Source organism: Astatotilapia calliptera, chromosome 4 (assembly GCF_900246225.1).
Source record: "Astatotilapia calliptera chromosome 4, fAstCal1.2, whole genome shotgun sequence".
NCBI lineage: Eukaryota > Metazoa > Chordata > Actinopteri > Cichliformes > Cichlidae > Astatotilapia > Astatotilapia calliptera.
The window spans coordinates 6,661,696-6,686,427 of NC_039305.1; the positions used below are offsets into that span (position 1 = coordinate 6,661,696).

The following is a 24,732-nucleotide window of genomic DNA, read 5'->3' on the forward strand; positions in this document are numbered from 1 at the left end:
TCAGAATTGGTATTTGAAAAGCAAATGCTGACTTGGTGCATCCCCACTGACAACAGTTCAGACTTGTACCTACACTTGTTTTCCTCAAAACTGAGAGATATATTATGACAGTAATTCAGCATTACAGGAGCTGGTGGACATATTTCTTTCCCTAAGAGAGTCAGCGTAGCCATTTTTTCCTGCCTCAAATAACACACATTATCCACATCCAGACTCCCATCTCGACAGAGACATTAGGTCCATATCAATCATCTCATGTCACTTTTTCTTTGGAGGGGAAAAGCAAATAATTATATTTCCCCTCAAATACTGAACTCTTCCTTTAAGACACCTTTTGAGGCAATAGGATGGCCTTTTAGAGATAGGTGCGCTGGAGCTTCTGTATATCTTGATGGATTACACTGCAACACACTTGTCAGTTCTGTGTATCCTGATCCTCGCTGCCTCTGCGGCGTGTTCTCTTAGTAACAGTATAATCACGCTGTAGCAACATGGTAGTTTTGGCATAAAGCACAAGAAGAGAAGAATCACAGCAGGTATTCAGTTCAGGCTGGTCTTAATGAAGATTATTTAAAAGGCACATAATGACAGGAGTTTGATGGTGATGAATAGGACAGGAAATTAAAACAGAATGCCATTATGAAAAGAACAACCGCCCTTCTTCCAAAAGCAGCATCGTAAGGGATCAGACCCTTTATTTCTGTGACCTCTCCCAGTGTTAATGCCATTAGACCGAGAAATTCTTGAACCCGCAAACAATGCCGAGTAATCCTGGTTAGGGTTTGGCCAAAGAGGTTTTATTTCTTTCTGTACTCAAGGGGTGCTTGTCTTTTGATACCAGCGTCTCACTCACTCTGTTTCCCTTCTTCTTTTTATTTCTCTTGTTCTCTTTGTAGTTCGTTTCCTTGTTGTTCGCTGCACCTTTTCCCTTCTCTCCAAAAGCATAAATATCCTGCTAGCAGCCCTGCAATCCTTTGTGTCCTATCTCTGCCCTGCCTCACTTATGTGCTGCCTTGTAAAATAAAATATTATAGACTGCCATGGTAAAATGACATTAGGGTGCAATGATAAATGTGTAGCATAAAGCTCCGAACATGTCACATAAATGACAGAATTTGTTTAATGTGATATGAAATATGCTTAGGATGCAAGGGTGTTTAAGTTCCTTCGGGAAGCTGGCTTGGCATGCAAGTAGTAGAGTTGCGTGCATAAAGTCATAATGATGAGTGAGGCAACTGTGTGCATGTGTGTGTGTGTGTGCTTAAACCCCTCCTTTCTCGTGCTCAGTGCCAACCCTGTCGCTAACGCAGCAGCCCTCTGCATTATTTATCCCCACAGCAGTACAACCACTTTTACTGCTGCCACACAGCGGAGAAAGTGCACACCTTGCAAGACCTTTTTTATAAACTTCACTCCTTTCTTCCTCTCCCAGTAAGCCATAAGGATAAAGCACCTTTTTCCTTCATCTCTCCTTCTACCCTCGAGCTCCCTTTATGCTTTGTTTTTTATCATAAAACGCCATCTAAATTCACTTATAATGGATATTGATTTGTCAAACAATAACAGCAGATCATTATAGACAGTTTGTGCAAAAGCTCCATAACCTTGAAAGTTGGAGGTGCTTCATGAGAGCTGATTAAACTGGTTGGCTGACTCTTGTGCTTAACATTTCAATTTACTCTTCGGTGCTTTTCACTTTATATTCCACCTGCCAGCAAAGCAAATGGGACGAATAAGAAAAGTGTCTTATTGCCTCCTTATACTGTAATGGAAAAATAAAAGAGGGTTGACAGTGGAATGTCATCCTAACTAAATAAATAAATAACAATGAATACAGCTCTTCCTTCCTTAGTTTTGTGGAAGGGAATTTCATAGTAAAGCTGCATAAACAGTACAACTGACAGAAAAGTAATAGCAAAGTCAGCATCCAATAGCTGATGAATAAGCACTTCAGGAAGCTACATCCAATCTCAAACAGACCATAATATTACAAATGCAAAGGAGTCATCATCTGGTCTTTCTGTTTATCGATTTTCAACAGAAAATGGCTCGTCTGCATCACAGAATCTATTCAAATAATGGAAAAAAACCTTGAGCAAGGGCCAGCATAGGTAATATGGCAAAACACTTACTTTTAGTAGATAGCTTTGCTGTGTCACTTATGCTAAAAGTAAGATATTTAAATATTGCAGGTTCACCTCAGGGTATGTTGATAGTTTGGACACCACGTGGGCAGAAGCAGATAAGAAAGAAGCCAATGGCATTAGAGCAAAAAAGAAGAAAACAGAACATATTCTTTTTACAGCGTAAATGTGCCATTTTCCTTTTCTTTTTTTCTTTTTTTGATTTGGCATCGTGTCAGCAAGCCATTTGCAAAGCTGAGATAACAAAATAGAATTGTATGGAAGAAAAGAAGATGAATTTAGACTAGAAGGGGTGTGTGACAGTCCAACATGAGGAGCAGCCACTTGACTTCAGTCAAGGTCACAAATTTAAAGACACCCCTCCAGCCAGAATTTCTCAAGTACAATGTTTTACCTGCATATACTGTGACTTTATGCAATCCTGTAACAGCCTGTATGTAAAGCATGAAACTACTTAAAACACCACCACTATGGTATGAGCTCTGCTGCTTAAAAAATAGTAGAGACAGTGGTTGTGATAGAACTGCTGTATTGGTATTCATTATATTCCACTGGCATACCTGATCAACTTGTCGATGCTATGAATGCATATTTACTAGGCTCTGCATTACACAGGAGCATGTTTAAGAGTGTAATTTGTTGGTGGTTAGTGTTAACAAGTGACCTTTCATCATGACAGGAATAGACACTAATGGCCATGTCATCTTTGGCTTCTTCTCTGTGGGAGGCGTTGCACTGCAAATAGGCAAGGTCATGCCATGTTTGCAGCTCTGGTCTTCCAGACATTCACACTTGCAGCTGTGAATACTAATGAGATGTGTTGTGCTGGTCAAAAGGCATTTTAATTGGCAGCCCAAATGTGCGCGCTCTCACTCACAGGTTGGCTCTCAGACCTCTGGCTTGAATAGAGGAAAAACTAATGCGATATCAGCAGCAACTGAGATCAACTGAGCACTGACAATTTGTACACTACACTGACTCGTGTAAGTGTAGCAGAAGCAACGCAGGGTATAAAGTTAAACTAGCATTCATTATTTTTAATGCAGTTCCTCTAAATGTATTACATGAACACAGTTTAAACAACACTAAGTAAAAAAACATTAATTAATTTTTCATGTGCATCCAAATCTGCCGATATAGAAGCTTCAACATTATATGTAGTAAACTGAGACATTTCCATATTAAATATTACATGTGATCAATAATGATACTAGATGTTCGGGATAAATAAAAATCTTTGATAAAACAGTATTGCACACTAACTACATCAAACATGCTTTGATATCACTGATGGCATGCTGTGTAGTCTTGTGTTGTTTTGCCTTTGTTTCTCACCTGTCTGGTTTGCATTTTAAAGCACAAGTCTGCAAATATGTCTATAATGTGTCTATGCAGGGACATAGATATTCCCAGGTAGCTGGAAAAGATGAGAGACCAGAAAAACAGTGGGGAAAAACGGCGTGATCGCTTTGATTTTGTGCAAAAACCTATTGTTTTGCAAAGACGACAGCTAGTCAGACATGCCTCAATCATCAGCATAAATGATTACAGCACTATACAGAAGTCACTGATTGCAAAAGCAATGACCAGTGCATCGATTTTAACTCTGCTGCTGCTCCGTGTACTAAAATGGCCCATTTATAATCATGACATGTCCGACAAAATCAGCCTACACGTACACATGTATCAAAAACTATGATTGTGCGGTGAATATCCCATTCAGATCTGTAACAGCTGCAGAGTCGTAAACTGAATGCGCTGCATTGCTAGCGTTGGCTTCTTTTCTCTGTCTTATACGTGTCTTGCTTAAAGGGGCGTGGTCAGCTGGAGTTCCCGTTCCATTCAAAACTACAAACACTGAAACAGATCGTTTGGAACAGAGCTAAGAATCTGGTGTATGCAAGCACAATACAAAAACACATCTGCAGGGTAATCCCATCTGAAACTTGAAGTACACTTTCTGGGAATGTGTGAGGCTTTCAAGTTAAATATGTGAGCGTTGACGTAATATTTGCCAAAGGACCCTTGTGCAAGATACAGAACTCCAAGTTGCTCTGTGATGTGTTAACCCTATATTAAAACTGTTAATAAATTAAGACTATCTCGACTGGCACCAACCTTGGAAAAGGTGTCATTGCCATGCTCATTACAGACAGCTTTCTCCAAAGAGCAACTGTGACAAACTTCCGAAAGCAGCGATAGTTAATAATTGATCTACTTGCCTTTTCACTGTTGCTAATTAAATGTTAAATGAGAACTGATAATCCTATTCTCCTTAAGACATTTGTCATGCAGAGCAATGGTTTCTGTGCTATTTTACATTTCTGGTTTCTAGACAGGTTTGAGAAGGCATTACCTTCGACCATGTGACATCTCTGCTTGAAGTGGCAGTTCAGCGAGGAAGTGACAAAGACGGGGGACATGCAGGCAGGGTCAGTAGCGAGGATTTGCAAAATAACAGAACCCCTCTGTCAAGGATTTGTCAGGGTCTTTGTCATCAAGTGGCTGAAGAGGAGCCTTTCTGTCTGGTTGAGGTCTAATGAGATGTTGACCCGACCCTGGTCCTGTCTGTCAAACATCATCAGTCTTGACAAAAAGAGGCAAAGAAGGGCAAGCAGTGTCCCCCTGAATGCAATTCGCTCCTATAAAAAAATCCAGAGATAGAGATGTTGACAATCAGGCAACAACTGCATTTTTTAAAGAAAATATTCAGTTCAAACTGTGCTTTCGTCACTTGCACACACAAATGTGTATCGGAATAGCAAATAACTGTTGGGTAATTACACTTAATGGTACAGGCCCCCACCAATTAGCTAGTGAGGGTTAAATGGAACACTTCAGTCTCTGGAGGGTTTAGACAGCTGCGTAAATGAAGTTCATCTGAGGCATCATTAGAAAATGCTTTCATTCAGGAAAAATGGTGGTGATGTGATGCATGTCAACACACGGTTTCTGCTAATGAAACCAAGTTCATTGCTGTGAAGTTGTCTCGGAGCTGACTGGTATAGCGATTATCCCGGCTTTACCAAGACGTTCGCACTAGCGCAGAACGATACCTGAAAAACCCTGACGCATCTTGTACCTGCAAATGAAGAATGATAGTGCCATGAATATTTATCTGCTGTCCTCGTCACAATGCTCCAGGGATTTTCTCTGTCATTTGTTTCGTGCACATACATATGCGTCTAGAGCACCTCTGTTTTGCAGAGGTGAATGAACCTCTAATGTGGTACTTCATATTCTTCCGAAGCGCACCACCTCTTTGGCAGTGTGGCATCAGGTAGTCGATCAATCATGTCTGTAAACCATCCATGAGAGGGCCAGTGTCAATAAAGGAGGAGGAGCATGAAATGAAAAACCCATCTCAAAAACACAGCAGCAGTGAAAAACCAACTATTACCCATGCACTTTAACCCCCCCCCCCTTTTTTTTTTTACAGCAACATAAAATATCAACATCAGACCCTCAAAACTGAAGATTTAGGTTCTCAGCTCTGAATTTTTAACCAGTCCTGAATAGGGAGCGCTGTTTGTGTGGGAGAGGCTGTGGTTAATAATAACTCCAACCAATAGTAACAACCTTGTTAACCCATAATACTGCGCAGTCAAAAAATAATATGGTACTTTTTAGTAAGAGGCATGAATCCCACATTTTTGTCTGCTGAATTGCCTCTTGAGTCACAATCAACATTTCTCCCTCCATCGACATTGAGGAGACAGCTGCTTTTAACAAATCCCCTCTTAAAATAAAAGGAGAGAGGGTTGAGATGAAAAATGTTCCCATTTTTACGTGTTATTGATCAATATGAAACAGCTGTGGAACCGTAGAGTTAGACACACCTATGTATACCTGGGTATGCTACCATATACTTCAGTCTTTACAGTAATGTATGTTCAATACTACATTTGTCATAATTTGGCTGTGTGAAAGCAGGGAAGGACCCAAACGCAGACTTCTCAGAGTAAAGTAAACTGAAAAACAGAGCTTTATTTGCTAAATGGCAAAATAGTACAAAACTATACTGGGAATAAATAAGAAAACAAAACATACGGATAAGGACGCAGAGAAACACACAACTATGAGTGAGATCGCGACACTGGAAAGACGAATACAAAGGGCTTAAATGACGAGGGAACAGGAAACACATGGGGAACACAACTGGGTCAAATTACACTCAACGAGACAGAGGACATAAAGCTAAACATAACACACGAGACGAGGTACCTTCAAAGTAAGAGAAGCAAAGCAAAACATGGCGCACACACACAGGAGACTACTAAATCAAAACAGGAAGTAATGGGAACAAACACACAGAGGCGCAGACAGACCCAGAGGCACGATCTGATATCGTCGTGTTGGTGTTGTTCCCAGATCTACATAGTAAATGTTGTTCCAGGATCAACATTGCAAGTGACCAATCAGAATGTTGTGACGTCATACTTTTGCGACTTTGGGAAAAACTGCCATAAAACAAAAAACTGTTCTTAAGCTGCGAGAAACCGCCTTTGTCCGCCGATCAACGGACCCTGACCCTAACCCTTTAATAAACGCTAAGCAGAATTGATATTGTCCTTGCAACATTGGAATTTCATAAATGCACGAATGGCTTGGCGTGCCAAAGAATAACGTCACAAGAATGTGATTGGTCACTTGCAATGTTGATCCTGGAACAACATTTACTATGTTGTTCCAGGAATAACACCAACACGACGATATCAGATCATCCGACACAGAGACATGACTGACTGGGGAAACATGGATAAGCATGGCAGGCAGGGGGAAACAGAATGAAACACGAGGAGGAAACAAGACACAAGAACTCACACAACCTATATAAACACAGACACACAGAGAAAGACACCGAGGGCAAAGACACAAGAAGAAAATACTAAAAAAAATTAAGGAACTAAACAGGGAATATAAGAAACTAACAGCAGAATAACTAAAGACTACTAATGAACCAGAACACAACCCATAATACAAAATACCACAAGAATACAAGAAAACACAAACTGCTGGACCAAAAGGACCCAGAACCATGAAATTTTACTGTTTCAGCCACTGATGTTAATAAAGTCCCTACAAGGTGTTTAAACTATCTCTCAGGTTTTGAAGGTCAGCGTTAGGAAGTATGGGGTAACATTATCTGTGTCTGAGTGTTATCTGGAGATTTGCATATGACCATAGATTTCAGCTGATAATCAAAAGGATTCTCATTATCTCGACCGTTTCCAAATTGTGAGCAAATATCAGTGTGGGAGTTAGAACACTAAACTCTTGAGGATTCGCTGTGATGTAAAAATCAAGCGGCACTCGTATAATATGTGTGATGTTGCTCACTTATAACAAGATTAGGGCTTGTTAGCAAACCCAGTTCAACCACAACCTGCTTTATGGCCTCTGCTCATTTTTGTTTTACTCATCTGCAGCTTTTTCATGGGCAGCTTGTAACGGCACAAAGAGAGTGTGGGAACGTCATAACAAGCACCCTCTTTTCCACTTTACACCTTTATTAGAAAAGCATTTTCACAATATAAGCATGTGTAAGTTACAAAGTTAAACCAGTGTACTTTATTAAAGTAGCCCATTATTATAGCTTATATTGTTCTGGGTTTGCCAATACTATTTGAGACAAGTGTTTAATATTTAAGGCTTTGTTATAGTTTTAAAGACTGCAGTCAGTGGTGCTGTTGCATTGTACTAAATCACAGTGTGAGGTGTTTGTGATATTGATGGGTATATTTTTTATTTTGCTGATTAGGGTTCAGGGAACAGTGGTGCTCCTGATTTATTAAACTGTTTCATTCTGTCACTTCCTTTCAATCAGCTTCGAAGTTGATGGTCGTTACAGTGATTGCTATTCATCACATCAAATTGATCATTGCTTGTGTTACACACAAACTAACACACATTGTTACTCAAATAAGCTGCAATTTTAACTCAGCCTATTACTCATAAATGCCTTGTAGCCATTAGTTGGTTTTTGATGAACGGGAGGGGGCACAGAGAGATATTAGTGAAGGGCGAAGCTGTTGTCCACATACAGTAATTAGGAATGTGACTTTGTTTTGTTTATTCTCCCTCCCTGTGCACACACACATGAAAGGAGTAAAAAGTTTGTGAGACATATTCTCTGAAGCCCTGTTCAAGTCCAGGCCGAACGCTCTCTGCTTTTAAGTGATTATGTAGAACATTGCCTTTGGATTCGTGCGTGTTGCGTGTTTCTGTGGGCTCTGCTATATTTTTGGCTTTAGCAAATTAGAGCTGTGAACAACTGTCCTGTAGAAAGAAAGGTAGATGATGTGGAAATGAGGGGAAGTGCCCCTCTAGCAGGATGTGTTTAATGCCAAGGCTGACCTTCACGTAGACATATTAAACAACAACGTTTTAACTGTCAGTGTTGTGTTTCTGTGTGTGCACTATGGAAAAAAATACAATTTGGCCAAACACTGCACACAAAAGAACAGCTTAAAAATAATGAAAACAGGATGCTTAATTATTTAGTTTTGTTTATATTTATTCCAGGACAAACCATATTCTCTGCATTTCAGTCAGGATTGTTGCATGTTCATTCTCATTCCTTGTGCAGTTTTCCTGATTGTGATCAAGATTTTCCAATTTTTTCCCCCTATTCTCACAGGTTTGCTATAGATTGTGTATGGTGTATATATGATACTGCTTCCTAAAGCCTTGAACATACTGGAAGTGGATTGTGGTGATGTTGCAACCAAAGTTTATAGAAAGTGAATAATATTTGCCGACTTCAAGTGACTACAGGCGAAATAACTGCTGCCAATGCAAAGTGGGCAGGACCTGCAGTAAACTTTAAGGCGAGCACCTGAAGAAACTACTAAAGTAAAGAATACTGTTGATTGACATATAACCTCCTAGTAAAGACATTAGAGGGTCAACTAGGCAACCAGAGCTGAGAATATCACAAGTGGCAGATTCAAAGTGATACGTGGCAAGCAAATCACTTCCAGTGTGTACACGGCTTAGATGTCAGCATTGTACCCTCGATGCTTGAGTTCTCAATCACCTGAAAATGCTTTCCTGTGTCATTTTGGTCGGGGTGTTGCTGGGCAACCTTAGCTTCATACGCCACACAACATCTATATCTATCCTCTTGTCCTTGTCTCGTGTGGAGACAGATGCTTTGTTTTATATTAGTGTAGATTTTCTCATAATTCTTCATTTCCCGAGGGAAAATTTACACCTCCTCCGTGACATCCTCTTATAAGGCACAAATCCTTGTACTGTAGTGGAAAATGTTATATTTGATGAAATTCGGGCAACATACCCATTGAGCGGTCACTTCCAGCTCCATCACTCATAATAGCGTGTTTGTGTATGAATTTGTCATCTAATATTGTTGCCATTTTTGTGCTTTTGGTGTACTTCCTCTGACCCTCACCTCAGCAATCATAAGATAAGATAACCTTTATTAGTCCCACACGTGGGAAATTTGTTCAATCAACATTTTGCCTGTATAAAGCTCGGCAGCTAGAGCGTAAATATAAAAAAATCTGGTTTAACTGTTGATTCAGAAATCTATAAATACCACGTACTTCAGTATAAAGACTCCATCAGCAAGGCCAAACAAAGCTTCTACTCTGGTATTATCAGTTCTTATGAGGGTACAAGGACTCTGTTTTCAGTTCTCAACAAGCTAATTCAACCCCCCAACGCTTTACCACCACACATCTATTCCTCTGAATCCTGCAACTCCTTGATGCTGTTCTGGACTACGAAAATCAATAAACATCCACCAGCAACTCAGATCAAATGTTGTGTCTACGCCCTCTCCAGAACCTTTTCTCCTTTTTGAGCCGTTTTCCACTTTTCATCTTCCTGATTTATCTGATATTTCCGAGTTCATATGTAAATCAAAGCCTGCCACATGTCATCTTGACCCCATGCCCACGGGGCTTGTGAAATCCTGCCTCTCTTCTTTACTCCCACTCATCTCTGCTATCATTCACTCTTCTCTCACCACCGGTATCGTTCCCTCCTTATTCAAGACTGCTCTAGTCACTCCTATACTGAAAAAAACCTTCTTTAGATCCTAACAACTTTAACAACCTCTGTCCGATTTCCAATTTAACCTTCATTTCTAAGATACTCGAAAAAGTGGTTGCACCTCAACTTCATTTACACCTGGTTAATAATAATAGTATCTACGAGAGATTTCAATCTGGTTTTCGCTCATGTCACAGTCCAGAAACTGCTTTACTTAAAGTCACTAACGATCTTCTAATCGGAGCTGACTCTGGTCTTCTCACCATTCTCGTCCTTTTAGATCTGAGTTCAGCCTTTGACACCATTTCTCACTCTGTACTTCTAAGCAGACTTTCCTCTCTCGGCATCTCTGACACACCCCTCGCCTGGTTTCAATCATATCTCCTCGACCGTTCCCAGTTTATTCAACTATCATCCCACTCTCGTCTATTCCCCGTCTCCTCTGGTGTACCTCAAGGCTCAGTTTTAGGCCCTCTTCTCTTCATGATATACATCCTCCCTCTAGGTACCATTTTCCGCAAATTTGATCTTCAGTTTCACTGTTTTGCTGATGACACCCAGTTATATCTCTCTTGCAAACCTGATTCCTCCCTCCCACCTTCCTCCCTTTCAGAATGTCTAAGTGAGTTAAAATCCTGGTTTAGCTCTAATTTTCTAAAGCTCAATGAGGATAAAACTGAGATCCTCCTTATTGGCACCAAATCCAACCTTTTGAAGGCGAACCATTTCTCACTCACCATCGATAACTCCACAGTTTTCCCTTCTCCTCAGGTTAAGAGCCTTGGTGTCATCCTAGACAGTTCACTTTCCTATAAATCTCACATCAATAATCTCACCCGTTCTGCCTACATCCATCTACGCAACATTAACAGATTGCTTCCTTCTCTTTCCACCCAGTCTACGTCCATTCCTGTCCACAGTCTTGTTACCTCCCGTATTGACTACTGCAATTCTCTTCTGCATGGTCTCCCCCAAAAATCCCTCCATAAGCTTCAACTGGTTCAGAACTCTGCTGCTCGCATTATCACCAGAACCCCCTCCTACCAGCACATCACCCCTGTTCTTCAGGAACTTCACTGGCTCCCTGTGAAATTCCGGATAATATTCAAACTTCTTCTGCTCACCTTCAAGGCCCTTCATAACCTCGCTCCTCCTTACCTTTCTGACCTGTTAACCACTACCTGTTCTGCCCGTTCACTTTGATCATCTTCTTCTATCCAGCTTGCTGTACCTTCCTTCCGCCTCACCACCATGGGAAGCAGAGCTTTCAGCTGCTCTGCTCCCAGGCTGTGGAGCTCTCTGCCCCCAAAAGTGTTTTATCCTACTGTAAAGTGTCCTTGGGTGACTTGAAAGGCCCTCATAAGTAAAATTTATTATTATTATTATTATTATTATAATGTTTGATACCGAGCAATTTTTTGATTTTAAACATAGTGTTTGAATAAAAACAGGAACTGATAGAAGTTCAGCAGCACAATATTTTATCATTTAGATGCACCAAACTGCAAACAATAATAGTATTTTACCAAAAGCAATATAGATGCTGTCAAACCATATCCATCTGAAAATCCAAAGGAAAGCACAAAAGCAGAAATGTATTATTAATTCCACTGCTTATTCCCTAGCGCAGTGAATGTAGCACCTGTTGTATTCCACCTTGTGTAAGCAAAGGTGATTTACACTTACACTGGTTCATGTTCATAAAAGCAGCCATGGAACATGTTTACGTGCACGTGCAAAATGACAACATGTCACAGTAGACCGACTTGCTCCAAATAGGGAGATAATGTGCACAGATGTGTAGTGACAGTGTCATAACTGTGCATATCATAAGAGGGAGAACCAAGCTGAAACCTTTATAGATTCATATTGAAATACATAATAATTGACAACTCAGAGGGAAACATTAGGCTCATGAAAAATCTAATCGCAGCTCGTTATCATTCTATAGATATATATTTAATTGCTAAATTGATGCCTTTGGTGTGAAATAAATCCACTTTTAAATTAGACCCTTCGGTTTGCCGCCAAATGTCTCTACTTCAGTGATATTTTTATAGTCTGAGGTCTCTGTATCATCATCAAAAAATCGTAAGTCATCACTTCTCTCTGTCTTCGCTTAGGTGTTCACCAGATATGGGAAGTGCTATATGTTCAACGCAGCAGAGGAGGGGAAGACGCTGCGCACCACCATGAAGGGAGGGACTGGAAATGGCCTGGAGATCATGCTCGACATCCAGCAAGATGAATACCTGCCTGTATGGGGTGACACAGGTAGGCCTGGAAACATGCTCACCATGATGTTCAAAAATAAGTTCATTACTGATTGATTTCCCTTTCAGTACCAGGTTAAAAACAAGACCACTATAGTTAAACGGGGCGATTTCAAATGAAGGATTCATTTTGTTCTCTGCTTTTTTTCTTCACTTGTAGCTTTTTGCTTGATTATATGATCCATGCAACAGCAATATTTAGTTACTTTGACTGATTTGTACCTCTTTCCTTGATGTGATTGCATCCAGGATGCCGTATGAACTCGTGCAACACTTGCACTTTAGATTCATCCACCTATGAGTCAGTCATTCCTGGTTTTGGTAAAAGCTTGTTTTCGTGTTCTTTTTTTCAATACCTCAAAAACTGTGTTGTTCTAAGCTTCAGCGTTAGCATGCAATATTTCATAAAATGCATTTTACACTGCTTACAAAACATTATTCTATTCCACTCAAACAAGTGGATTTCTTGAGAGTCCACTTGTTTCAGTCAACTCTCAAAGTTATTTCTTTCTTTCCATCGTTTATTTATTTGTCTGTCTGTGTTATGGGGATATTTTAACTGATCTCTTGCAAAGTGAATTTCAGATGGTAAAAATCATTGCAATGTTTAAAAAGCTATTTCCCTAGTTGTAGCCCAAACTGATCCTTTGGGCTGATGGTATTTTTTTTTATTCACTTTATTTACTTTAGACATAATAAATAAAAAAGCAATTTGTGTTTTTTTTGTTTTGTTTCTCCTGATGAAATCTCTTTAGGGACAGATTCATACCGAAAAATTCCAAATCAAAGTTTTAGAAAACTGAATGTGAAATTTTAAAATGCATGAGATGACAGTCATCAGTTTTTTTTAATCCAAACAACTATAAATCTCTTCTTGTTTATACTTGTAAATCAGATGAAAAATGTTATTACCATTCCTGTCTTTTTAAAAAGTAAAAAGTATTGCACTGTATTGAGCTCAATACCCAAGGATTTAATTGAATAGAAGACTTATTTATATAGCTTTTCTAGCCCACATCAAGCACTTCTTGTTGCACGACTGCTGTTGTATTCTCTTTGAGAAAGGCTCTAAGCAAATTTCTCAGGATATTTTCATTTGATGCATCTTCATTTATGCCCAACTGTGGGCATATTTTTCCTTTCAGAATGTAGACGTCTTACAGATCATAATACATATTCAAACTCTTTTCAACTCAAACACTAAAATAGTGGAGCTTTAAATTATCCTATTTAGTGAGATACATGTAAATATCTTATTTTTGATGCAGGGTGACTGTTTAAGGGAGGCTTGTTTTGTAAGCAGTGCCATATTGTAGCACATTGAATGACCAGCTCACGGCTAAAACAAGTGGAAGGGTAGACAGGGGAGTTCACAGCAGCTAGCCAAGCAATGCACAGCTCTGCAGATGGGCATTAGTTTTGGATATTAAAAAACTATCATCAGAAACTCCACGTCCTCTTACTCCTTATCTCGTTCTATTTACACTGGGTTTTGTAGGATTCCACCCAAACCTCCTTTAGGTTTTAATTCAGTTTGAACATGCTGTACTTCTGCCACCACCCTGACAGCATGTGGAACTCCTTCTCCCAGCAGGCTCCAGTTTTCAGTGCCCTTGTTTATCCCCTTGTGGTTTAATTAGCCTGGATGCACTGAGTCAGCCTCAGCATGGAGCATGCTGCTTCCTCAACTGAGCCAGGTCTCTGTGCTGTCCAGACATGATGGCAACATGCTGCACAGGCCCTAATTCCACATCTCCTCCCACCAGTTATCTTTTTCTCCATCCAGACAACCCACCTTCTTTCCTCCCATGGCTTCCTCTACTGTCCATCATCCAGAAGTGCAGCAGTTGGGTCTCTGGGGTTCTATTAGCACACTACAGTATCCAGGATGCTGCAGGGCAACCATGATAGTCCTCACTTTATCATGACGGACAAACATCGCAAGAAATGTGTTTCATTCTGTGAAAAATGAACAAGACAGATATAACTTTGAGAGGTGGGAGAAAACAGATGGCCTGTTGCCTGGAAACGCAGCTTTCTTCTCGCCATGTTACTGACCAAACTGCTCAGTGAAGGAAATCATAAATGGACAGGATCTGTCTGTTTTTCCTATCCATACTGCTGCCTGCAAAATGAGTCCTCAGCCAGATTTTAAATAGTTAAATTCTCACCAGGAAATTAATTAGAGTAATTAGGACACCATTGTGGTTCATGATCAAGCATTTTTTGTTCTTTCCTCTTATATTCAGCAGGTAAAGTAAGTATGGATCACTGGTTTTCAAAGTAAATATATTTCTTAATATGCAGTTGACATGAAATTCTCACCAGATGTTGGTAACAACCCATCCAATCCACACATGGAAAGAAAATATCAAACCATAAATGTGGATAAATTCAGTTTTGTAACACAGGGAAAAAGTATTGAACATATGAAGAAGGGAGGTGCAGGAAGGCATGGAAGCTCATGACACCAGCTAAAATCTATCACTGATAGATTTTAGCTGGTGTGAAATCTATCAATGCTTACACTTAGTGCAAATTAATACCAGCTGGTTTAGTCCCACCTGATGGCATATAAAAAGGTGTCTCATTACCAAGGTGTCACACAAGAAACACATCAGGATGGATAAAACCAAGCTCACTCAAGACTTTTGCAACCTTATTGCTGCAAAACACGCTGATGGCATTGGTTACAGCAAGCATTTCTATTGAAGGTTCCAATGAGCACTGCTGGAGCCATAATCAGGAAGTGGAAAGAAGATCATTTCGCCATGAACCAGCCGTTAACGGTGGGCCAATCGCAAGATTTCAGGCAGAGGAGTGAAAAGATCAGATGACTAAATGCACTGAGTCGCAATGGCTGAGTGCATTTGAAGAAAAGGGATGTTGAAGCATGTTTGCTGAACAACAATTAGAAAGACCTGTGAAATACTGGGAAATATAGTCTGGTCCCAGGACCAGACCAAACACGAGCTCGTTGGATGCCATAATACAAGTCCATGTTTGGAGGTAAAAAGGCACCATATTTCCCCCCCAAAAACACCATACCAACAGTGAAGGTTAGAGGTGAAAACATTATGGTGTGGGGATGTTTATCACATGGCCCTGGCACACTTTATATATTTGAAGGAATCTTCTACCATCTACCAGGATGATGAAGATTAAATCAGGGTGGGTGATTCAGCAAGACAATGATCCCAAACACACAGCCAAGGAAACCGTGAATTGGTTTCAGAGCAAGAAAATAAGTCTGCAAGATTGGCCTGAACTGAATCTAATTGAGTCTTTGGAAAGAACTGAAGCTCACAGTTCATAGAAGGAGCCCACAGAACCTTCGGGATTTAAAGACTGCTTGTATGGAAGAATGGGCTAAAATCAGACCTGGACAATGCATGCCATTAGTTTTAACATATAGGACCTGTCTTGAAGCTGTCATTGCAACAAATGCTTGTGTACAAGGTGTTAAATACATTTCAGTAAGCGTGCTCAAAGCTTTTTCCCTGTGTCATTTCTTCTTATTACAAATAATTTATGGCTTGATTTTGTTGCATGTGTGGACTGGGTGGGCTGTTACCAACGTCTGGTGAGAATTTCATGTCAATAGAATCTTAAGAAATATATTTAGAAAGCTGATGACGTCATCAGTACTTATTTTACCTGCAGCTTAACTGCTGCTCGAAAGAGTTTCCACAGAAAACTGTTATATGGTGGGAGTTTTCAGCCAAGCTTTTTTATGTTTTTATTTTATACTGGATGGGGGCTTATAAGAACACATACATAAGGACAAACTGCTTTTAGAAAGAAAACATGTGCAGGACGTTCTTTTAAGCAAGCCAGAAACTGAAGCACAGCCCAGTCAGAGCAAATCTGAGTGCCAGGACATCATCTTCTACTGGGTCATCTGATAAACATTTTACCCATCTAATTGGCAAATCTCATACAGAGTATGCTATTTAGGCTTGTTTGGCATGCATACAGTACCTGTACATCAGTGAGCAAATTTGTCAATGTAAGGAGGGAAGGAACTGGATTATTAAGTAAATATTTTTGCTTTGGCTGTTTTAAGAGCGCTCTAGTACTACATTAAACCTCTGAAAATTTCATAATACCTAGAGTTCATCCGTTTTTCCATTTAAAGTCAGCAAGCAGTCTTTATGCACTCAGCACCCTGTCCATTCAATAGCACAACAGTGTTTGTAGAATAATGAAAAGCTCCTCAGACACATTACAGGCAAAGCCGCAAACTGTGATGACACTGAAGTCCAGTCCTTTCTTATATCAGATATATTTGTGTTTTCATCATCATCACAGAGGATTGCTTTTAAGATAAAGTCAGCCCTTGTGTAAAAAAAATAGGCTGTTCTAAACAGCCAGTTGTATTGTGCTCTGGTTGAAGGGATGCAGATTGTAAGAGATTTGCAAAGAATCACAGAGTCAGGAGTTTCTGTCTTCTTCTGTTGTCTATTTTCCCTCTGTTTGCCATTCATCTTATCAGATTTTAGCTTCCATCATATGTGGCAAACAGGAAAGTGCAACCCAAACAAGCCTCAGAGTCCGCCGTTAAAATCGTGCCTTGTCTGTACATTTTCTGTCTGCCGTTAGGAAATGAAAGCGATGGTGAAAACACTGAGAAAGGGAGCAGGTTTTTTTTTTCAGCAGCAGGTTAAGCCAAGTGCAAGTGGAATTGGAAAGTCCTTGATCCTTTTATCTTTACTTTTTGTATCTTTTCCTTTTGTGATGTCAGTGTGATGTTCTCATGTGCAATCTTTTGTGTGTGGGTTTTTTTTCTTGGATATTTAGACTGCATCTTTGTTTGAACTGTATTGTTTCTTAAATTGATGAGGGGAAAAAACACAAGGGATCAGTTTGATTTTTAATTAATCTGCCATCCAAATATTATGTTTAGTTGGGTATTTTTACAGGATTGTGGGTCAAAAAAATCTTTCTTCACATCTTAGCTACAGTAGCATAGGTGGCACATCTGAATGCTTTGCTCATTTGCTGCTTTTTGCTGTTTCATTCAGTCTGCTTGGAAACTATTATTACTCTTCATGTCAAGATTTTGCAAAGCCAGCATTTTAGCTCTGTATGATTTGTCTACAATGTTTCTATCTGAATATGAATTGAATTGATGTTGCTGTAGCTTTTTACAAAAAAATGCCAGACATAAGACTGAATACAGAATCCGGTTGAATTCATTTATGTTGAACAGAGAAGCCGAGTACTGAATGAACATAAACATAGATTGAGTATTCAAAAAATGTAGAGATGTGAACTTTTCCATGAAGGCTGGAAAACTTGTGAGCTGTTAAAGATCATATGGTATGATCAAACAGTCCAGAAAAGTTGCTAAATGGACCTCATGGTGGGAATTTCGGAAGGTGAAAAATGTGAGTGCATTTAAGAAATTGATTTTAGTTCAACACAAGTTGAATTTTTATATATGAAACTGCACAGCGCATGAATATATGCTATAGAAGTCAGCATCATCTTTCTGGGGCTGTGGTTAGTCACAGTTATTCCTGACGCTAAATGCTGGACATGTGCTCACAAGTCTGTGCTTTAAGTCCTCTTGATTCCAGAGGTCAACAAGGCATTTTTTGTGCTGTGAGCTGCAGCTCAACTGGGGAAAAGAAAGAGAAGAAAGAAAGAGGGAAATAAAAACAGCAGGGAAGAGGAACGGTAATAAAGGGCAAAAGAAAAAAACAACAAAACAAACAAACAAAATACATATATCAATCACATCGATCACCTGTTGAGAAAGAAGAAAGAGAAAACAATCAAAAACAAAGCCACAGCCCCGTCCTCCAGGGCATGGAGCAGGTATGGAGGAGATCAAGACTCCAGACATCCAGAGGCCCTCAGAACACAAGAGACCAAGGAAGACCAACAGAGGGGCAGCCGCGCCACTATCCCAGAAAGAACTGAGGAGAGCCCCAGATGAGGGCTCACTCAGCAGCCGTGGAGCAGAAGCCGGGGGGTTGCAGTGACGTGCCCGTGAGCTCCGCTGGCAGCCAGCTGTGCCAGAGTGACCGAGCCTCAGGCCGAGGGCACCCCACCCCCGAAGTGGCCCGAGCGAGCCCCAGGCTCCAGGCCCCGACAAGCAGCCACCAAGGAGTGAGCCAGTGTGTACCCGGATGCCCATCCCCAGACACAAAGAACCACCAATGCACCAATGTCTGAGGGCATCTGCCACCGGCAGGGGGAGTGGTGGTGGTGATAGGCGGGCGGGCGGGGGGGGGGGATAGGCCTCCATACCTTGGAGGGCCTGAGATGTCCCTAGAGAGGTGGCGTCTGATACCCGACCTGACATATAGACACAGTACATCCATTCCCACCCTCATGCTCTCATATGCAATTACTCAGCGCTCACCCAACGTGGAGACAGACATAAATAGACACTGTACACACAATCACACTCCCCAAGCGTACTCTATACCCCAGGTCTAGGTACCCTTGCCCCTGGAGGGGGAAACTACATCCAGACCCAGGTAGTGTTACCCTTTTCCCTGGGGTGGAAAGAAGCAGACCGCCCCGACTCCGCAGCGGCAGGGAGGCTCCACATTCCAGACCCCAATCGGACGGCCAACTCCTCCTCCCACACACATACATCAACTCCTTGATGTATGTGTGTTTTAAGGTGCATATAAAACCCAGGAGGGCATGGAGCTACCTGCCAGAGAGCAGCAGCGCATAGCCCCTCATGATAGCCCTCAATGTCCATCCGACATTTGTGCTCCACTAGCTTCCTTATTTATTTATTTTAAAGATAAAACCTTATTGTAGTGGTTTACACATTTGTTTGGCAAGCAAAAGGTTGCTGGTTCATTTCCATTTAGAGATACAAATTCTCTTCTGGGTTGTGTCAGGAAAGGCAAATCAAACATGCGGAGCTACCCACTGTGACCACCCCTTGTGACAAGAGAGTAACCGAAAGTAGCTTCGGTCAGCTTTAAGGTGATTTTTTCCTTCTTTTTCCACTGAGCCATAGTCTCTGGTGGCTTTCTCCATGTTGCACCTTGAGGTAATTTTGTTTCCCTATAAAGAGAAATGGGGTCTTGGCAGTATTTCTGATTGCAAGCAGGCCTATCAGCAATTCAGAATGATTCTAAATTGCTAAATTATGCACTTTGGTAAAGATAAAAGTGTCAGGTTCACACATTGTAAGAATCTGATTGTAATTCTAGAAACAGCTCAATATAGTAATGAGTAAATGAGCCCCAACACAAGCATGTGCACGACTAGGTTAACATCCGCACTGTTTGCACACTACTTTATCATGTTCGGATTACCATCTGTCTCAGTAAGTATGTATTTACTGAAATAAAAGGACACATTTAAATGTTGAACTGATGCTTGATTAGAAGGAAAGAGAGGAAGAAATAGAGCTTATTTGTTTTCATCTGACGATCATACATTTTTTATTGGACCAAGAGGAATGCAAAAAGTCAAGATGATAATAAAAAGAAACAAGCACATCAAATATAAACTGTAGTCAGTCGCTAAGTGTAATACATGAGCATTAATAACTTGGTAACTTGGTAACTACCAAGATTTAAGATGGCGGCGCGCACAGACGCAGCGGCCCGGAGCTCCTACACTTTTGCACTTTTGGTGGTACTGTGTATTATTTCACACAGTCTGGGGTTACTTCAATACAACAGAGATGATCTACTATTGCTAAGGATTGTCTTATTGCATTGGAGTCACACTGGGTTAAATATGTACACTTGGGTTTTAAGGGGTATTTATTATTTTCTTCTTTTTTTTGGGTTGTATGGAAGCCCCAAACGCAATTTCATTGTTCTTGACAATGACAATAAATAAATAAATACTAAAAATAAATTAATAATAATAATAATAATAATAATGGATTGCATTTATATAGCGCTTTTCTAGGCACCCAAAGCGCTGTACAATTCCACTATTCATTCACTCTCACATTCACACACTGGTGGAGGCAGCTACAGTTGCAGCCACAGCTGCCCTGAGGCAGACTGACAGAAGCGAGGCTGCCATATCGCGCCATCGGCCCCTCTGGTCAACACCAGTAGGCAGTAGGGTAAAGTGTCTTGCCCAAGGACACAACGACCAGGACAGAGAGAGCAGGGGGATGGAACCGGCAACCTTCTGGTTACAGATGAGCTTCCCAGTCCCCTGAGCCACGGTCGCTCCAAGACATTCACATGATTATACAGAGTTTATGAGTGAAGGCTTCTTATATTCACTTTCTTTTGAAATTTTTCTTCCGCTTGCCAGCTGCCAAGTCATTTTTGCTCTCCTACATTACACCCATAATACAGACCTTTTATAAAGCCTGACATGCCCAGTCCTTAATGTGACAAATCCTGTAGAAAGGTGAAATAGAGAGAGGAAGGTGATAGGCCGTGGTAGAACTTTTTCATCATATCTTTTACACACTATTCATGCACCCACAGTCTTGCATGCACAGATCAGTCGATCGTCTTCTTTTGCTTACTTCTCTGTTTGCCCATAGTGAGCTGAAACCTGAAGGGGAATGGAGGTGAAATCAGAACACCACCTGCATTTAAACAGTCAAACAAAGCAAGCAGGATTCAGGTTATGACTGTAGCTTTTGATAGCATCCTAAGTTAGTCCAGCCCTCTGACTGCACAGAGGGCAATATAAGTCAAATGAGTGTGACTGCAGTGATGAAATAGATGGTAACTGCAGATCTGTGATTCTGCTAAAGCTATGGTCATATGTAGCAAACATCATTATTCACGATCCCCTTGATCATCTTTTGATAAGGGAAGATGAACTGATGGGAGCACAAACAAGCACAGCCATTCCCATTTGCTCTGATCTCTTATGCTCACACATGCGCGCACATATGTACTACTAATAACACATTTTCAATCACAGCAAGAGATCATTGTTTCATGTGCTGCATCTTATTCTGTGTAAATTGATGTCTTGTTATGAGAGATAAAGGTCTCGAACAGTCTGATTCTAGTGTCTTACAACTAAGCAACATTCATTTGCAGGACAGTTAGCTTATTTGGTGTTCTTTATCATCATTTATTACCTTCATGCAGTTGCTCTTCACTGCTGGATTTGTTTCTATTAGCTATGTAATGCAAGACAACTGGGTGTGAATAAAAGCTAATGTAAAGTCAAGCTTTTTCCAGCTTGTCATTTGCGTGAATATGCTGCTTTTTGTAGGCTATGTGGGAAGTTAGTGTCTTTTTTTTTTGTCAGGAAAACACAAATCAGCACAAGTATGATGATTAGCTCTTTCCACATTTTATAGACCAACACGTTAACTGAAAAATCGTGGTTAATTGCTAATAAAAATACTGCCATGGCTTGATTCTGAGCTATATATGTGTCTGCTTCTGCTAAAATAACATTTTAATCCCCTGTTGGAATAAAATAAAATTGATAGTTGATATGTGAATACTCTGGAAAGGCGAGCTACCTGGTGAGTACTAGAACTGCTGTCTGTGACATCCTGTAGAGACTTTTGATTTGAAGGGAATCTCGGAAGAAATTATGCACACAGTTTGTTAGCTTCGCCTGATGGTGCAGCTGCTGCGATGGGCTACTAAGAGAGGAGCAGACACACTCCCGTGTAAAAAGATCAACCCGAACATGACCATCATTCACAGAGAGCCAGGTCGTTTTCTCATATTTATTAGCTGTCAAATGCGAAAGTCTGCTACTGATCTCAGTGAATGATCGGGTCTTGTCTGCCTGGAAATTTGCAGATTTGGGTAAAATAGGGTGACATGCTGCAGTTTCTGCTCTTCAGAAAAGCAGAAAAATCATCATCAAATAGACTGTTTTATAACTCTGATATGGAGAAACAGCCTCATTCTTGAGGAAGATTGAGGCTGACTTGACAGTTTTCGAGAGGACAACACCCTCCATCAAGAGGATGAGCCACAGAAGGTCATTGCTGAAAAGGGTGGCTGTTCACAGAGAATGAAAACTTGACTGGAAGAGAAAAATGAAAATATTTAAAAGTCAGTTCAAGAACTTGGGAGAGCTTAACATGCTGTGGACTGCAGCTGGTGTCAGTGAATCAAGAGCCATCACATACCAGCGTCTTCAGGAAAGGGGCTACATCTGTCGCATTCTTAATATCAAGGGACTCCTGAACCAGAGATGACATCAAAACTAAGAAGAAAAAGAGCCGGACTGTTGCTCAGTGGTCCACTGTCCTCTTTTCAGATGAAAGTAAACTTCATTTAGCAATCAAATTCAAATTCAAATTCAAATTTTATTTGTCACGTACACAGTCATACACAGTACGATATGTAGTGAAATGCTTGGACAACTGCTCGTGACCTAAAGAAAACAAAAAAGGAAAAGGCTATGAATAAGATAGGAAATAAATATGAAAAATTAAAAAGGGTAAATTTAACTAGGAAGGAATAAAATATAAATTAAGGTTAAAAATGAAATAACTGTACAACACAAATTAGAATGAAGGGTAAATTTAACTGGGAAGAATAAGATAAAATATATAAATTAAAGTTGAAAATAAAATAACTGTACAACAAATACACAATATAGAACTATATAAGAATGTATGAAGAAATCTAAATATAAATAAATATATACACAATAACAGCAGCTGTACAAGTATTAACCGGAAATGAAGAATATAGTGACCAGTGTTGTGCAAAAAAACAATGTGTGCAAAAACAAAGTCCAGAAAGTCCAGTGTGTGTGTAAGAACTGTATGTGTGGGTCAGTACTGTGTGGTGGTGTGATTGAGAGACCGTATCGCCTGCGGGAAGAAGCTCCTCCTCAGTCTCTCTGTGTTGGTCTTCAGGGAGCGGAATCGCTTTCCTGACCTCAACAGAGAGAACAGTCTGTTGTTGGGATGGCTGAGGTCCTTCACGATCTTCCTGGCCTTGGTCCAGCACCGCCTGCTGTAGATTGAGTGCAGGTCAGGGAGCTCGGAGCGGATGGTGCGCTCAGCTGACCGCACAACCCTCTGTAGAGCTCGTCTGTAGAGCTCGTCTCTCAATCAATATCCTAGAGTCTGGAGGAAGAGTGCAGAGGCCCTGAATCAGGGGTAATTGAAGTCCAGTGTGAAGTTTCCACAGTTTGTGATGCTTTTCGGTGCCATGCCATTTCCTGATGTTGGCAGTGGTTGGTCCACTAGATTTTATCCAGTCCAAAATCAACTTGGCCCTCTAACTGTGGCTCTTCATGCTTCCATCTGCTGACAAGCTTTTGAGAGGTGCAGATTTTCCAGCAAGACTTATCCCCTGCCCCAAGTACCAAAACTACCACTACTATACTGACCACATTATAACTGTGCTTTATTGGCCAGCCAACTCACCTGACCTGAACTACTGTTAAGAGGGAGATGAGTAAGCTGATCTCCTCCATTCCACTGCATGGAATGATTTTTAACAAAGGAGCCCTACTCAGTCTTCGAACGTATAACTGAACATATTTCCAAACACTGGACGAAAATAAAAACTTTTTAATGAATCTTAGGAAACATGATGTGAGCTATGCAGTCCTGTAAAGAGGACAGAAATAATGACTTTCACTATGACTTTATGTGTCTCACATTATTTTGTAGGAATTTTGGCCCAATTTATTTACAATGTCGCCTAGGTTCTTTGAGGTACATTCAGCTGTGTGTTGCATTGAGGTAACACTGAGTTACCCTCAAGAATTGGTCAAGCAGCAGCAGCATTCGCCTCCCTCCGATGGCGCCTCTGGAAGAAGAGGCCTCATCACCAAAATCCGCCTGTCACGCACACTGGTATTGCTCATTCTTCTCCATAGATCCGAGACCTGGGTCATCCTCAAGCATGACCTCAACAAGCTCGAGGTCTTCCAAACGCATTGTTGGTGTCAGATTCTCCAAGTGTCCCTTAATGACTGTCTCAGCGACAGTGCAATATGTAGTCAATGTCACCAAAAGCCCTCGATGGAAGAGCTGGTCCAGAAGTGACGACTACAATGGTTTGGCCACATCTGCCGCATGCAAGCAACTATCGCCTGCCATATCGCCTTCTGCTGCAGCAGCGGCCCGCCCACTGGAGAATCAAGCATGACACGCCCAAGAAGACTCGGATCAAGCAAATTGAATGATCTTAAACAACGGTGTCTAATGTGCGAGTCCATCGTTGAACAAGATGGAAACCCTACGGCACTCACAGCGACGTATTGGTTTCGTGGACAACCTAGCCTGCTGGCCAATTTTGTCTTTCCAGGCACAAAAGAAAAAACACTGAGTTGATCACTTTTTGTAGAGGTGCTCACACTTGCTGTTGATCAGTTAATCAAGTACATTTCATTAG

The 24,732-nt window shown here is 40.8% G+C and overlaps 1 protein-coding gene across 4 annotated transcripts in view; it reads left to right on the plus strand.

Annotated features, from left to right (window-relative positions):
* The window catches only part of asic2 (acid-sensing (proton-gated) ion channel 2), a 412,846-nt gene that overhangs the window by 364,129 nt on the left and 23,985 nt on the right, over window positions 1-24,732 (plus strand). For all 4 annotated transcript variants that reach the window (XM_026164245.1, XM_026164247.1, XM_026164246.1 and 1 more), the window contains one exon: window positions 12,287-12,437. In XM_026164245.1, coding sequence (XP_026020030.1) covers window positions 12,287-12,437 — 151 coding nt within the window. The remainder of the gene's footprint in view (window positions 1-12,286; window positions 12,438-24,732) is intronic.